The 12,619-nt window shown below is 43.5% G+C and overlaps 1 protein-coding gene across 1 annotated transcript in view; it reads right to left on the bottom strand.

Moving 5' to 3' along the window:
• Window positions 1-1,011: 1,011 nt before the first annotated feature.
• The window catches only part of MPC2 (mitochondrial pyruvate carrier 2), a 30,029-nt gene continuing 18,421 nt past the window's right edge, over window positions 1,012-12,619 (bottom strand). Inside the window, exons 2-5 of the mRNA XM_006147040.3 lie at window positions 11,750-11,790; window positions 3,004-3,088; window positions 2,440-2,551; window positions 1,012-1,327 (exon numbers count right to left, since the gene is read on the bottom strand). Coding sequence (XP_006147102.1) covers window positions 1,291-1,327; window positions 2,440-2,551; window positions 3,004-3,088; window positions 11,750-11,790 — 275 coding nt within the window. The 3' untranslated portion in view covers window positions 1,012-1,290. The remainder of the gene's footprint in view (window positions 1,328-2,439; window positions 2,552-3,003; window positions 3,089-11,749; window positions 11,791-12,619) is intronic.

Below are 12,619 nucleotides of genomic sequence, written 5' to 3' on the forward strand. Positions count from 1 at the left end.
ACCACGAGAAGGGGCAAATGGTAGGGAGGAAGGCTTCGCCTGCCAGAGTCTCGCCAGTCTTAGGATAGTATTATGCATAAAGGATTGGTCTAGTTCTTTAAACTCGGAGTTTAAAGAGTCATGCTGACTATAGTTCTCACAAGGACTGGCTTTACTAGTACCTTAAAGAAAAGCTCCATACTCCACGCTGAAGCCTCACACAGACTGCTGATTCCTGGTGTGGGGCAAGTGATGTATGCAGGCTCTGCTCCAACAGGCAGACGTCACGGAGTCACAGGAAGCCCATCTCTGCCTCAGCGTCCCTGCCAGCCATTTTCTTGGCCTGCCCAAAGTCATGGAGCTGAGGCAAACTCAGTGCGTACGCTGTATCAGTTACTAGGTGCGATTAAAAAGGTGGACCCACCTCAACCAGGCACTGTGTTGACACACTATCTCAGTTAATCTATTTAAAGATCCTTCACTGTAAAAGAATTTCATACAAAATGCAAAGAAAAAAATCAAGATTCTTTTTTTTTTGAGAGTTTTTTTTTTTTTTTTTTGGCTATAGGGCATGTGCGCTCGCCAGACAGACAAGAGAGAGACAGAAAGTGAGAAGCCGCCCCCAGGGGGGATGGCCACGCCGCAATCCTTTCTCCTCCGTTCTCTTCTTGGGATCTTGGGCACGCACACACACACGCCCAGCATGAGTTTTAAGCCACCGGGTCTGGGAAGCGAACCGCGGTCGACTACATGGGAGTCCAGTGACGTAGCCATTATGCTAACTGCTGGTCCCAAAAATCAAGATTCTTCAGGTCAAGTTAAAATGTTTTAAAACAGGCTTTGGTCATTTTGCTAACCATCCCACCACCCATCATTTCTCGCTCTCTTCAGCAGTACTTCTCTTCACTTACCTCTTCTCGGCCACCTTACTCTAAATTAGCAGAGTGTGTCACCTTGGCAGCCCTGCACCTTGCTTACACGAGCGTGCTCTTAGAGGAACACATTCTGGCTGACTGGGACAGAAGGCTGAGGTACGGATGAGCAAGGATGATTTATTATTGACAAATGATAAAAAGATGTTTTAACACTCGTAGGTCTAGATCTTCAGGTCATATGGATGGAGAAACAGTTATTAAAAGTTTGCTTTATTTTTCTGCTGAATCAAGCACTAGCTACCAGTCATAGTTAGGGGTCTTTGTGCGTTCTGGACGATGGCACAGTCAGCTCTGCCTTATCGATAACCGAGATAAACCATCAATAGCTCCAGTGGGGTATCCACATGATGCGTGTTCAGGTGACCGGAAACACTCTTTATTTGTTTGCCTTAGCTTTTAGTTCTTGGTTGTATCTAGAAAGAAAAAAGAAAGAAAAATCATCGTCAACAAGAATAGATCAATTTATGCTAGGAAGAGAATGGGAAGCACATTTCCTGTTCTCAGTTGATAATGGCTATACGGTTGTAAATAACCCTCCCAGGAGCTTAAAGGTAAAACAGGTAGAAGGAAAGAGAAAAGGGCTCAGAGAGTTCATTTGTATCTGGTTTTGTTTCTGGGAGTAAGAGTAAGAAAAGATCCAAGCTGCCAAAGAGGTTTTTTGTTGTTTGTTTTTAAGGTTTTTGCTATAGGGTGCTTATGCTCCTTAGAGACAAACAGAGGAGAAAAAGTGAGAAATCATCCCCTCAGGAGAAGGCCATGCTGCAATTCCTTCCCCTCTGTTCTCTCAGTATGGCCATGCGCGCACACATGCCTAGTGTGATTTTCAAGCTGCTGGGTCTTTAATTCGAACCATGGTTGTCCATATGAGAACCCAGCGCCTTAACCACCATGCCACATGCCTGCCTTGCTAACATGTTTTAAGAACTTAACTGACAAAGTTTCCTATTTTATTTATTTATTTAAGAACTTAACTGACATACTTTCCTGTTTTATTTGCTAGAGGGCATGTGAACTTGCAGGGGGAAAGTGAGAAAGCACTCCCCACGTGGACCTGTCATACCACAATCCCTCTCTGTTTGTCTTTTTGGGATCTGGGGCACACATGTACACGTATTTGCCATGTTTCTCAAGCTGCCAGGTTCGGGACTTAAAACTGTGCAGTTAGCTATGTGGCATGCAGCCACCTCAGCCACCCTATCACATAACTACATATTTAACTCTCACTTTATTACATGAAATTGAAAGCAAGTGGTCAAAGTTTCACGCAGGAAATTACTTGGCATGTTGATTTAGTAGTGATTCCCTGAAAAGCCTGTCCATCCAGGCAATCCACAGTTAGAGCTGAAACTCAGAGCATACTGCTCGACTGCTCTTTTAACGTTTTTGCAAATGCCCAGGCTTTTACAGAAATGTTACATTTCTGATTCAGGCACATTCTTAGAGATATATGTGAATTAAAAAAAATATATATATATTTATTTCCATCTGTGTAGCAAGCAGATTTTTCGTACCTCTGTAGGCTTACCTCCAAATGCGAAAGAGCTGAGAGGCTCCTGCAGCCCCCACAAAGAAGTTAACAGCAAACAGACTCCAGTTTTTTGGAATAATTACAAGTGAGTATCTTGACCAAATAAGCCCTGTTGGAACATAAAATATACTAGTACTGCTGTAATAACTTATCTGCACTTTTAATACTAGGGTGAACACTCACAAATAAAACTACGATGACAAGAATGTAGAACAAAGGGCAAAGAAATGGTATACTCTGAGCCTTCAATGAAGTCTCAATAATTTTGTGTTATACAAAATGCTCTCAGTTCTTATATTAAAGAATCGTTTTTAGGGTAAGTGAATATTAACTTTAACTTTTTTCCTACTTACCAAATCCTGAAAAACAAAGCCATGCAGATGCTTGTTCACGGCAACCCTCCTCTTAACTTTCCCTCCCACCCATAACCTAGTGCCTCCCTAGAGGTAACACTGGACATTTCTTTGAGTGTATACATATTTGAAATAGGTAAACGGGTATAGTACAAAAGAACAACAATTATTTCCTACACGGAACACCAGAGATAGCTGTCTTCCTTACCTGTGGCCATCAGGACAGTGGACTGAGCCGTGCTGAGCTTTTCCGCAGGCCTCGCCATGTCAGCCAGGCCGGCACACACCAGGCCCTGGAAACACAGAGGAAGGAGCATTCGAGTGTGAGGGAAGGGTTTTTAAGCACCAAACATTTCTGAGACTTCTATATGATAGTAGCTATAACTCTAATACCCATGCATTATGAAAACACAGATTATGACAAAAGCTACAGCAAATTATTCAGAAAAGCTTTCTTTGAACTAATCACATTAAGGAGTCTCATGTATTTGAAAGTCAGAACATATATATAGAGGCAAGATTCTGATATATCCACATATATAACATAACATCTTACATATACATGTGATATATTTTTGGGCTTTTGAGTTTTTTTTGCCCACTAGTGATACTTATATCAAATGTGAATTGGTATGTGTATGTGTGTGTGTGTGTGTGTGTGTGTATGTATATATATACATACACACACATGTATATATATTTTTTAAAAATTTTGCCATCTTTATTTTATTTATTTATGTTTTTGCCATAAGATGTGTAGACTTGCCAGAGATAAAGAGAAAGTGCGAAATCACCCTTGAGAGGGATGGCCATGCCGTAATCCCTTCTCCTCCTGGGATTTTCGGCATGCATACGCACATGCCCAGTGTGATTTTTAAGCCACCAGGTCCAGGACTTGAACCACGGTCGGCCATGTGGAAGTCTAGTGCCTTAACCACCATACAACATGCTGGCTCCTCAAATATGAATTTAAATACACAGAATCTTCAAAGAGTTCATGAAGGGTGGACCCTATGGCCTGGTGGTTAAGAAAGCTGAATCCTGGTTGGCCATGTGGTTTGAGTCCTGGTCCCCGTGGCTTAAAAAATCAAGCTGGGCACTTGTGTGTGCACGCTCCAAATCTCAATAGGGTGAAGAACGGAGATGGGATCATGCACCACTGTGGGGATGCTTTGTCCTCTTTCTGGCTCTCTCTGGTGAGCACACTTGCCTTCTGGTAATTTTTTTTTTTTTAACTCATGGAAAAATTCATGTCATGAAAAAATTATGCATGGATTCCAATTTTTTTTTTTTGAGAGAGATTTTTGCTATAGGGCTAGTATGCTTGCTGGAGAGAAAGAGAGACAGAAAGCAAGAAATCACCCCTTAGGAGTGATGGCCATGCTGTAATCCCTTCTCCCCTCTTCTCCTCTTGAGATCTTGGGCATGCACACACATCACAAGGTCTGGGACTTGAACCACAGTCAACCATGTGGGAGTCCAGCAATGTAGCCATTAAGCCAAACCTCTCCAAATCCAAACCTCTCCAAAAAAATAAAAAAAAAAAAAAGATCCTGAGAGAAGGGACTGTGGCTTGGCCATCCCGCCTGGTGGGTGATCTCTTGCCTTCGGTCTCTCTGTCTCTGTCTGAGCACATGTGCCTTATAGCAAAAATCTCTCTTAAAAAACCCAGTTGTTGTTGTTGTTGTTATTATTATTATTATTATTATTGGAGAGGTTTTTGCTATAGGGCGCATGCGCTCGCCAGACAGACAGAGAGAAAGAAAGTGAGAAATCACCCCCCAGGGGGGATGGCCACGCCACAATCCCTTCTCCTCCATTCTCCTCTCGGGATCTTGAGCATGCACGCACACGCGCCTGGCGTGAGTTTTAAGCCACCAGGTCCAGGACGTGAACCACGGTCAACTACATGGGAGTCCAGCGACATAGCCATTACACTAACTGCTGGTCCCCAAAACATTTGTTATTCTTTAAAAATGGAAGTATCATAAAAGTTTTATTATAATACTAGTTTTTTGGTTAAATTTTCTTTGATTAAGCATACACCGTGACTTCTCTGCTGTGTTTCTAACAGTATTTGATAAAACCATCTCACTCGTATTCTACTTACCAGCATCACTCAGAAAGGTTAGTAATGATTCCCTATTAGGGTAGTAGCTATGCTACTTCACTGCAGAGACACAGTGCAAAGGAACTGCAATAAGACATTTTTATTAATGAGAAATGAAGACCTACGCCAAATAAGAGAAAACAGTACAAACACTCATATATCCTAAGCACCCAGAGGGGACAAGGATTGAGCGTCTGCCACACTTGCTTTGCCTCCCTTTCACCTTTCTTCTTTAAATATTTTAAAGCAAATCCTAAGTATGTCACTAGAGAATAGTGTGTTCTTTGTTTCTTTGTAAAAAATTAATTTAATTGTCATTATTTTATTTTATTGAAGTTGACCAGAGAGAGAGAAGGAAAGCGAGAAAGCAAGCTGCCAAAGTAAGAAAGTAAGCTGCCAGGTCCAGAACTTGAACCACGGTCAGTCAAGTGGGAGTCCAGCTGCCTTAACCACCACGCCACCTACCAGCCTCATGTTTTTGTTTTTTTTTTTAAAAAAGAGAGATTTTTGCTATAGAGCACATGTGCTTGCCAGAGAGACAGAGAGACAGAAAGTGAGAAATCACTCCCCTCTGCCGGAGGGATTACCACACTATAATCCTTCTCCTCCATTCTCTTCTCGAGATTTTGGGCACACATGCACACACATCCAGCATGAGTTTTAAGCAGCTTGGTCTGGGACTTGAACTGTGGTCAACTACATGGGAGTCCAGTGACATAACCATTATGACACCTGCTGTTCCCAAGAATAGCGTGTTCTTTTTTTTTTTTTTTTCTGGAGAGGTTTTTGCTATAGGGCATGTGCGCTCGCCAGACAGACAGAGAGAGACAGAGAGACAAAAAGTGAGAAATCACCCCCCAGGGGGGATGGCCACGCTGCAATCCCTTCTCCTCCATTCTCCTCTCAGGATCTTGGGCACGCACGTACACATGCCCAGTGTGAGTTTTAAGCCACCGGGTCTGGGACGCGAACCACGGTCGACTACGTGGGAGTCCAGCGACATAGCCATTACGCTAACTGCTGGTCCCAGAATAGCATGTTCTTAAGAAATTATTTTCACATCATATCGAGTTCCTGTTTTTTAAAATAGTTATTTAATTTATTTATTTTTGATTTTGACCACAGAGAAAGAGAGGGAAAGTGAGAAAGCAAGCTGCCAGGTTCAGGACTTGAAACATAGTCAGCCATGTGGGAGTCCAGCACCTTAACCACCATACTTCTGGCTGGCCCCTTTATCGAGTTTCTAAAAGATGCTCTTGTATGAAACTATAAGTCAGCAATGGCTTTTCCTTCTAAGTAAGACACATGAATACTTATAAATTTATTTATAAATTTAAAAGAAGTCTAGACAGCTTTGAGTTAATGAAGTTAATAGTTCACAGCAATAATTCCAGTTTCAAAAGGGCTAAATGGTTCAAGCCAGGGTATAATTACAAGTGAATCAGGGCCAGCATTCTTTTCCTTCTTGTTAGCATTCACCCACAGTCCCAGGTGCCCGCCTGGGCGTCCCTCCTACGCCCCTCCCCCATGTTCCAGCATACATTTTCTCTGCTCCATATCTGTCCCACTTCTGCAGGGTGGAAGACGGCCATCACAGCGGGGAAGATGGGGACTGAGCCATGGACGACACTGCGGCTTACTGAGCAGACACGTGGAGGCTGTGGGCTACTCCAGCACGAAGGTCTCGAGCTCCCAGGTTCCATGTCTGAACAGCCCATGGCCCTATTTCTCTCTGTGTCTGTACCACCCCAGCCTTATGTGAATGATCTTACATCACACTGTGAATCTGATGTCTGCTACTTACTGGCTGTGTGACTTTGGTCAGGTGCCACAATAGCCTATCTTAAAAACCTACGTAATAAGAATGTCAGTGCCAGGACCAGGAGGTAGCGTGGTGGTTATGTCACCAGACTCCCACGAAGTCGACTGTAGTTAGAGTACTGGACGTGGCGACTTAAAACTCATGCTGGGCACCTGTGTGTGTGTGCCCAGGATCCCAAGAGGAGAAAGGAGGAGAGGGATTGAGGTGTGGCCAGCCCCCTGGGAGGTGATTTCTCGCTTTTTGTCTCTCTCTCCAGTGAGCACACATGTCCTAGAGCAAAAAAGCTCTTAACAACAACAAAAAAGAATACCAGTGCCAGGGCCAGCAGGTGGCGTGGTGGTTAAGGTGCAGGACTCCCACACTGCCAACCATGATTCGAGTCCTAGACCTAGAGGCTTACTTTCTCTCTCTCTCCCTTTCTCTCTCTCCTCCCTCTGGCGAGTACACATGCCTGATACCAAATGAAAATAAAAATAAATACAGAATTAATTAAAAAGAAAGACTACTAATGCCTACCTTTGCAACACTGATATCGTGAAGGGGGGATGATATACTTAAGAGTACTGAGCCCAATGCCTACAAAATGCTATCGGTAACAAGAAGGAAAACAGCAGCAGCTCCATCTTTAAGGCAGCACCGAAGGCATGTCCACCTCTGCATCGTGCCCTGCAACGCTGGCCTGAGTGAGGAGCAGGCTGGTGCTCTTTCTCATCTCTATTCTGAACTTCACTCAAGCAGTGGGACAGTAGATTCGGGAAGTACTTAGGTGATGTAAGACACTCCCACCAAGTCGCAGGTCGAAAGAGGCTGACAGTGACAGTTTTCCAGGTGGCACCGCAAGTGAGAGCGTGCAGGCTGTGGACCCGCGGCCCAGAGGCTGGGTCTCTGACCATACCACTGCCCAGTAAACAGCAGGCGCAGTTGACCATTCTTGGAACCTCACACCTGACCTGGAAAACACGGCTGCTGTGCTCAGATCTGGGGGGATTAACACAAAATATGAGAATATATTAAATGACCCAATACAGACCATCTGGCAGCTAGCAGTCTCATCAGAGCCCTTCATTTCCATCCAATGAAAAGTGTGTTTCCCACGTCTGAAGGCCACATATGTGCTTCTTTCCGGCATCGGGCCGTCTTCAGTGGGGTATAGTTAAAATGTTCTTTCTTCTTTCTTTCTCCTTTCTTTCTTCCTTCTTTCCTTTCTTTCAATATTTTGTTTATTAAAAATGTGCCTGGGATCAGCAGTTAGCGTAATGGCTATGTTGCTGGACTCCCATGTAGCCAGCCGTGGTTTGAGTCCCGGACCCGGTGGCTTAAACTCATGCCGGGTGTGTGTGCATGTGTGCCCAAGACTCCAAGAGGAGAATAGAGGAGAAGGGATTGCGGTGTGGCCATCCCTCCTGGGGAGTGATTTCTCATTTTCTGTCTCTCTCTTTCTGCTGAGCGCATGCACCCTATAGCAAAAACCTCTCAAAAAAAAAAAAAGTGCCATATAATACTTTTAAAGATCCATAAATGTTAAAGCTGTGGATAAAACTGGGACCAGCAGTTAGCGTAATGGCTGTGTCGCTGGACTCCCACGTAGTTGACCGCAGTTCGCATCCCGGACCCGGTGGCTTACAACTCACGCCGGGCGCGCGTGTGTGTGTGGCTCAAGATCCTGAGAGGAGAATGGAGGAGAAGGGATTGTGGCGTGGCCAGCCCCTCTGGGGGATGATTTCTTGCTTTCTGTCTCTCTGTCTCTGTCTGGTGAGCACACGCGCCCTATAGCAAAAACAAGTTTATTCTAAGTAGATGAAATCACTAATACTCTTAAAGTTATGGTGGTAGAAATAGTAATTCAGCAACCAATTCCACTGTATAGATATATAATTACTACATAATTTTAAATGCAGGCAGGAGTAAAATAGTAATGTACGTCTCATAAATATGGGGCTTTTTGGGTTTATTTACTTTTTTTCCCCTTGTAAACCACAAACTATTTTTGAATGCTGACAGTGAGTAGAATCATTAAAGATGATCCATTGAGGGCCAGTCTGTGGCCTGGCAGGTAAGGCAGCGGATTCCACAGGACTGACTGCAAAGGTCGAGTCCCAGATCCTGTGGCTTGAAAAACACACTGGGCATGTGTGTGTGAATGGCCAAGATCCGGAAAGGAGGAAGAGTGGAGAAGAGACTGAGGCCTGACCAGCCCCCATGAGGTTCTCTCTCTCACTCCCACCCGGCCTGAGTGCTGTGCCCTCTGGCAAAGTAAAATGATGACCTATTCATACTTTTTTTTTTAAAACTGATGGGACCACCTTTCAATACATAAATGTGAAAAAAGAACCCTGCTTCCTAGATCTCTGTAAAACACAGCTCCCAACCACCAGTCTACTCTTATTAATCATACCATTTTTTTAAAGCTGAGAATTGATCTAAATCCAAAAGCTGAGGTACAGGTGACTGCAGCGCTAACACTCAGAACAACTTGGATTTACAGATGTGGATCTGACTTCCAATGATCCAGCCATTTCACTTCTGGGTATAAATCCAGAGATGCAAGGCAGGGACGGGACAGATACCCGTACATCCACCTTTACAGCAGCAGCACTCACGATAGCCAACGCACCAAGCAACCCAGGTGTCTGCTAACAGGTGAATGGATAAGCTAAACACAGAACATGCATGCAACAGAATGGCTCTCAGTCTTGAACCTTTAGCAGGTAAATTAATTTTTTAAAAAACAAAGGCCATCCTGGTACAGGTTAAACATGGATGAACCTTGTGTACATCATGCCAACTGAGATAAACCAGCCACAAAAAGACGGGCTCTGAGGAATCCCCTTCATAAAGTCCTAGAGTAGCCAAATTCAGACACAGGCAGTAGAACGGCAGTGGCTCAGGGCTGGAGATGGGAGATGAGACAGAGACTGTAACGGGTACAGAGACTTAATTTCACGAAATGAAGAGACCAGGAGATCGGCTGTGTAATGATGTGAGTGTATTTAACACTACTGAACTGCGTGCTTAAAAGTGATTAAGATAGTTAATTTTATGTGTGTTTTACAATGAAAAAAAAAGTTTATAGACCAGTATAGGATTCAAATATTAGAGGGCAAGAGAATCACCTGGAGGGTTTATTAAAACACAACTTTCTGGGACCAGCAGTTAGCGTAATGGCTATGTCGCTGGACTCTCACATGGTCGACTGCAGTTCAAGTCCCAGACCTGGTGGCTTAAACTCAACGCCCGGCGCATGTGCGTGCATGCCCAAGATCCTCAGAGGAGAATGGATTGTGGCGTGGCCATCCCCCCAGGGGAGTGATTACTCACTTTCTGTCTTTCTGTCTCGGTCTTTCTGACGAGCGCACGCGCCCTATAGCAAAAAAACCTCTCCAAAAAAAACACAACTTTCTGGAGGTTCAGATTTTACAGGTCTGTGGGGCCGGAGATCAGCATTTCTAATGTGTTCTCAGATATTGCTGCTATGGGTCCACAGATGACACTTCGAGAAGCCCAGACCAGCCCGACCACATAAAACCCAAGACTCCTTTTTAGCAAAATGAGCACTAGTCATTAACTCACTCACCAAATGCTAGTATTTATACTGAGCTAAATCCACCTACCTTTTTAAAAAATTTTGCCAAAGGGAGTGTACTCACCAGAAAGAGACAGAAAAAAAGATGGGGATGGGGGAAGGAGAAAGCATCATTTGAGCACGATCAAGCCCAAATCCCTTCTCCATCTCTCCATCCTGGCACTATTTTGAGCACCCATGCACACACAAGAGTCCAGGGTGTTTTTAAAGTCATAAGATCTGGAACTCAAACTGTACAGGCAGGCTTGTGGTATCTAGCACCCTTAAATACCAGGCTGGAGCCAACCTAATCTATTTACTTTTTGAGACTGATTTTCCTCACCTATATTTTGGTTTGCTATCTTCAGTTCTCATACTAATTTAATAAAAGTTAATTTGGCAGTTCTACGTGTTTATGTTTTCCTTAGTCATAAAATTTTAGAGCAAAATTACATGTTCCTAGGGCCCACAATTGTGCTTTTTGATAACAAATGTTCACAGAAGTTCTTTTATCTAAGGAATTCAGAAAAACTAAAGGTAGGTAGTGTGCTTTGTGAGGTAAAAAGAATACTTCTGTGGGACCAGCAGGTGTGGTGGTGGTTAAGGCGCTGGACACTCCCACATGGCCGACCATGGTTCGAGTCCCAGACCTGGTGGCTTCCTTTCTCACTTTCCCTCTCTCTCTGCCTCTCTCCCTGGTAAAATTAAAATAAATGGATGAATAAATAAAATTTTTTAAAAAGAATACTTCTGGAAATATTTGCCTTGAAATAATTTAAAGGAATACCAATTTTTTTTTTTGAGAGGTTTTTGCTATAGGGCGCATGTGCTCACCAGAAAGACAGAGACAGAGAGAGAGAAAGCGAGAAATCAACCCCCAGGGGGGATGGTCACGCCGCAATCCCTTCTCCATTCTCCTCTTGGGGATCTTAGGCATGCACATACATGTGCCCGGCATGAGTTTAAGCCACCGGGTCCAGGACTCGAACCGTGGTCGGCTACATGGGAGTCCAGCAACATAGCCATGCTGCTGGTCCCCATACCAAAAATATTTTAATGTATGTTATTCATAAAAGGTAGTTCAAATTAGTAAGATTTTTCTACAGAGATTTTTGCTATAGGGCATATGCACTTGCTAAATAGACAGAGAGAGAGACAGAAAGTAAGAAATCGCCCCCTTCGGGGTACGGCCCTGCCACAATCATTGACAGAAAGTAAGAAATCGCCCCCTTCGGGGGAAGGCCCTGCCACAATCATTTTTCCTTCACTCTCCTCTTGGGATCTTGGGCATGAACGTGCATGCGCCTAGTGTGAGTTTTAAGCTGCTGGTTCCGGGTCTTGAACTGTGGTCGACTATGTAAGAGTCCAGCAATGTAACAATGATGCCATCCACTGGTCCCCAGTAAGATCCTTTTAAGAAATTTTTTTCCTAGTAGATTCTGCAAAAACTCAAGACTTACCCATTTCATAATTGGAGCCCAGAAAAAAACTGTTCTGGGACCTGAAAAACAAAAACAAACAAACAAAAAAATTCAGAAATACACCAAATATTTTATATGCATCTTTTAATAGCCATCAGCAAATTTCAGAAACCTGAAGACTCACCAATGTCTTCCTAACCGTTTTTTATCTCACTTCTGCTTCCTCCTTTTTTTTTATTTCAATTTATTTATTTGCATTCATTCACTGTACATCATTATAGCATAAAAAATGAGATTTTCCATCCAGAGTACACTGTATATTGTCTCAATCAAGCACATCAACAAACATGTTATTGTCAGCAAATGATCTTCCATTTCTTGTTTTCTGTATGTTTTGCTTTTTACCCCCAACCTTGGTTCCCTATCTCTTACCCTCTGCCACCTCCCGCTCTCCTCCCACACTGTCTCTGGTATCTATGTTTGCTTTCTATACTGTTTCCCCTCCCACATTTTGTTGAAGCACCAAAGACCCTAATCAATCCAAATACCCTCATAGCAAACACAGGCGACACACACATTTCCATGAACACAAGTCTAACTTTATGCATCCTATAAAGTAGCACCTAGCTGGGGCTACATATCCTACTGCAGTTATTGAATAGATATATTTTTTTCCTGAAGCTTTTTTTTTGTAACTCAATTTACATTCCTTCCCTAAGCATCATCAAAGCACACAAAATGTGATCTCCCATCCAGTACACACTGCATAGTGACTCAATCATGCACATTACAAAAAAATTTTCTATTTCTAGTTCCTAGAATTATTCCCACCCCTCTTTCTGACCCTCTGTCCCTTCCCAACCTCCTCTCACACCACCTCCGGTGTCCACAATTGTCCTTCATTCCCTT

The sequence above is a fragment of the Tupaia chinensis genome, unplaced genomic scaffold, assembly GCF_000334495.1.
Source record: "Tupaia chinensis unplaced genomic scaffold, TupChi_1.0 Scaffold000198_1, whole genome shotgun sequence".
Taxonomy (NCBI): Eukaryota; Metazoa; Chordata; class Mammalia; order Scandentia; family Tupaiidae; genus Tupaia; species Tupaia belangeri.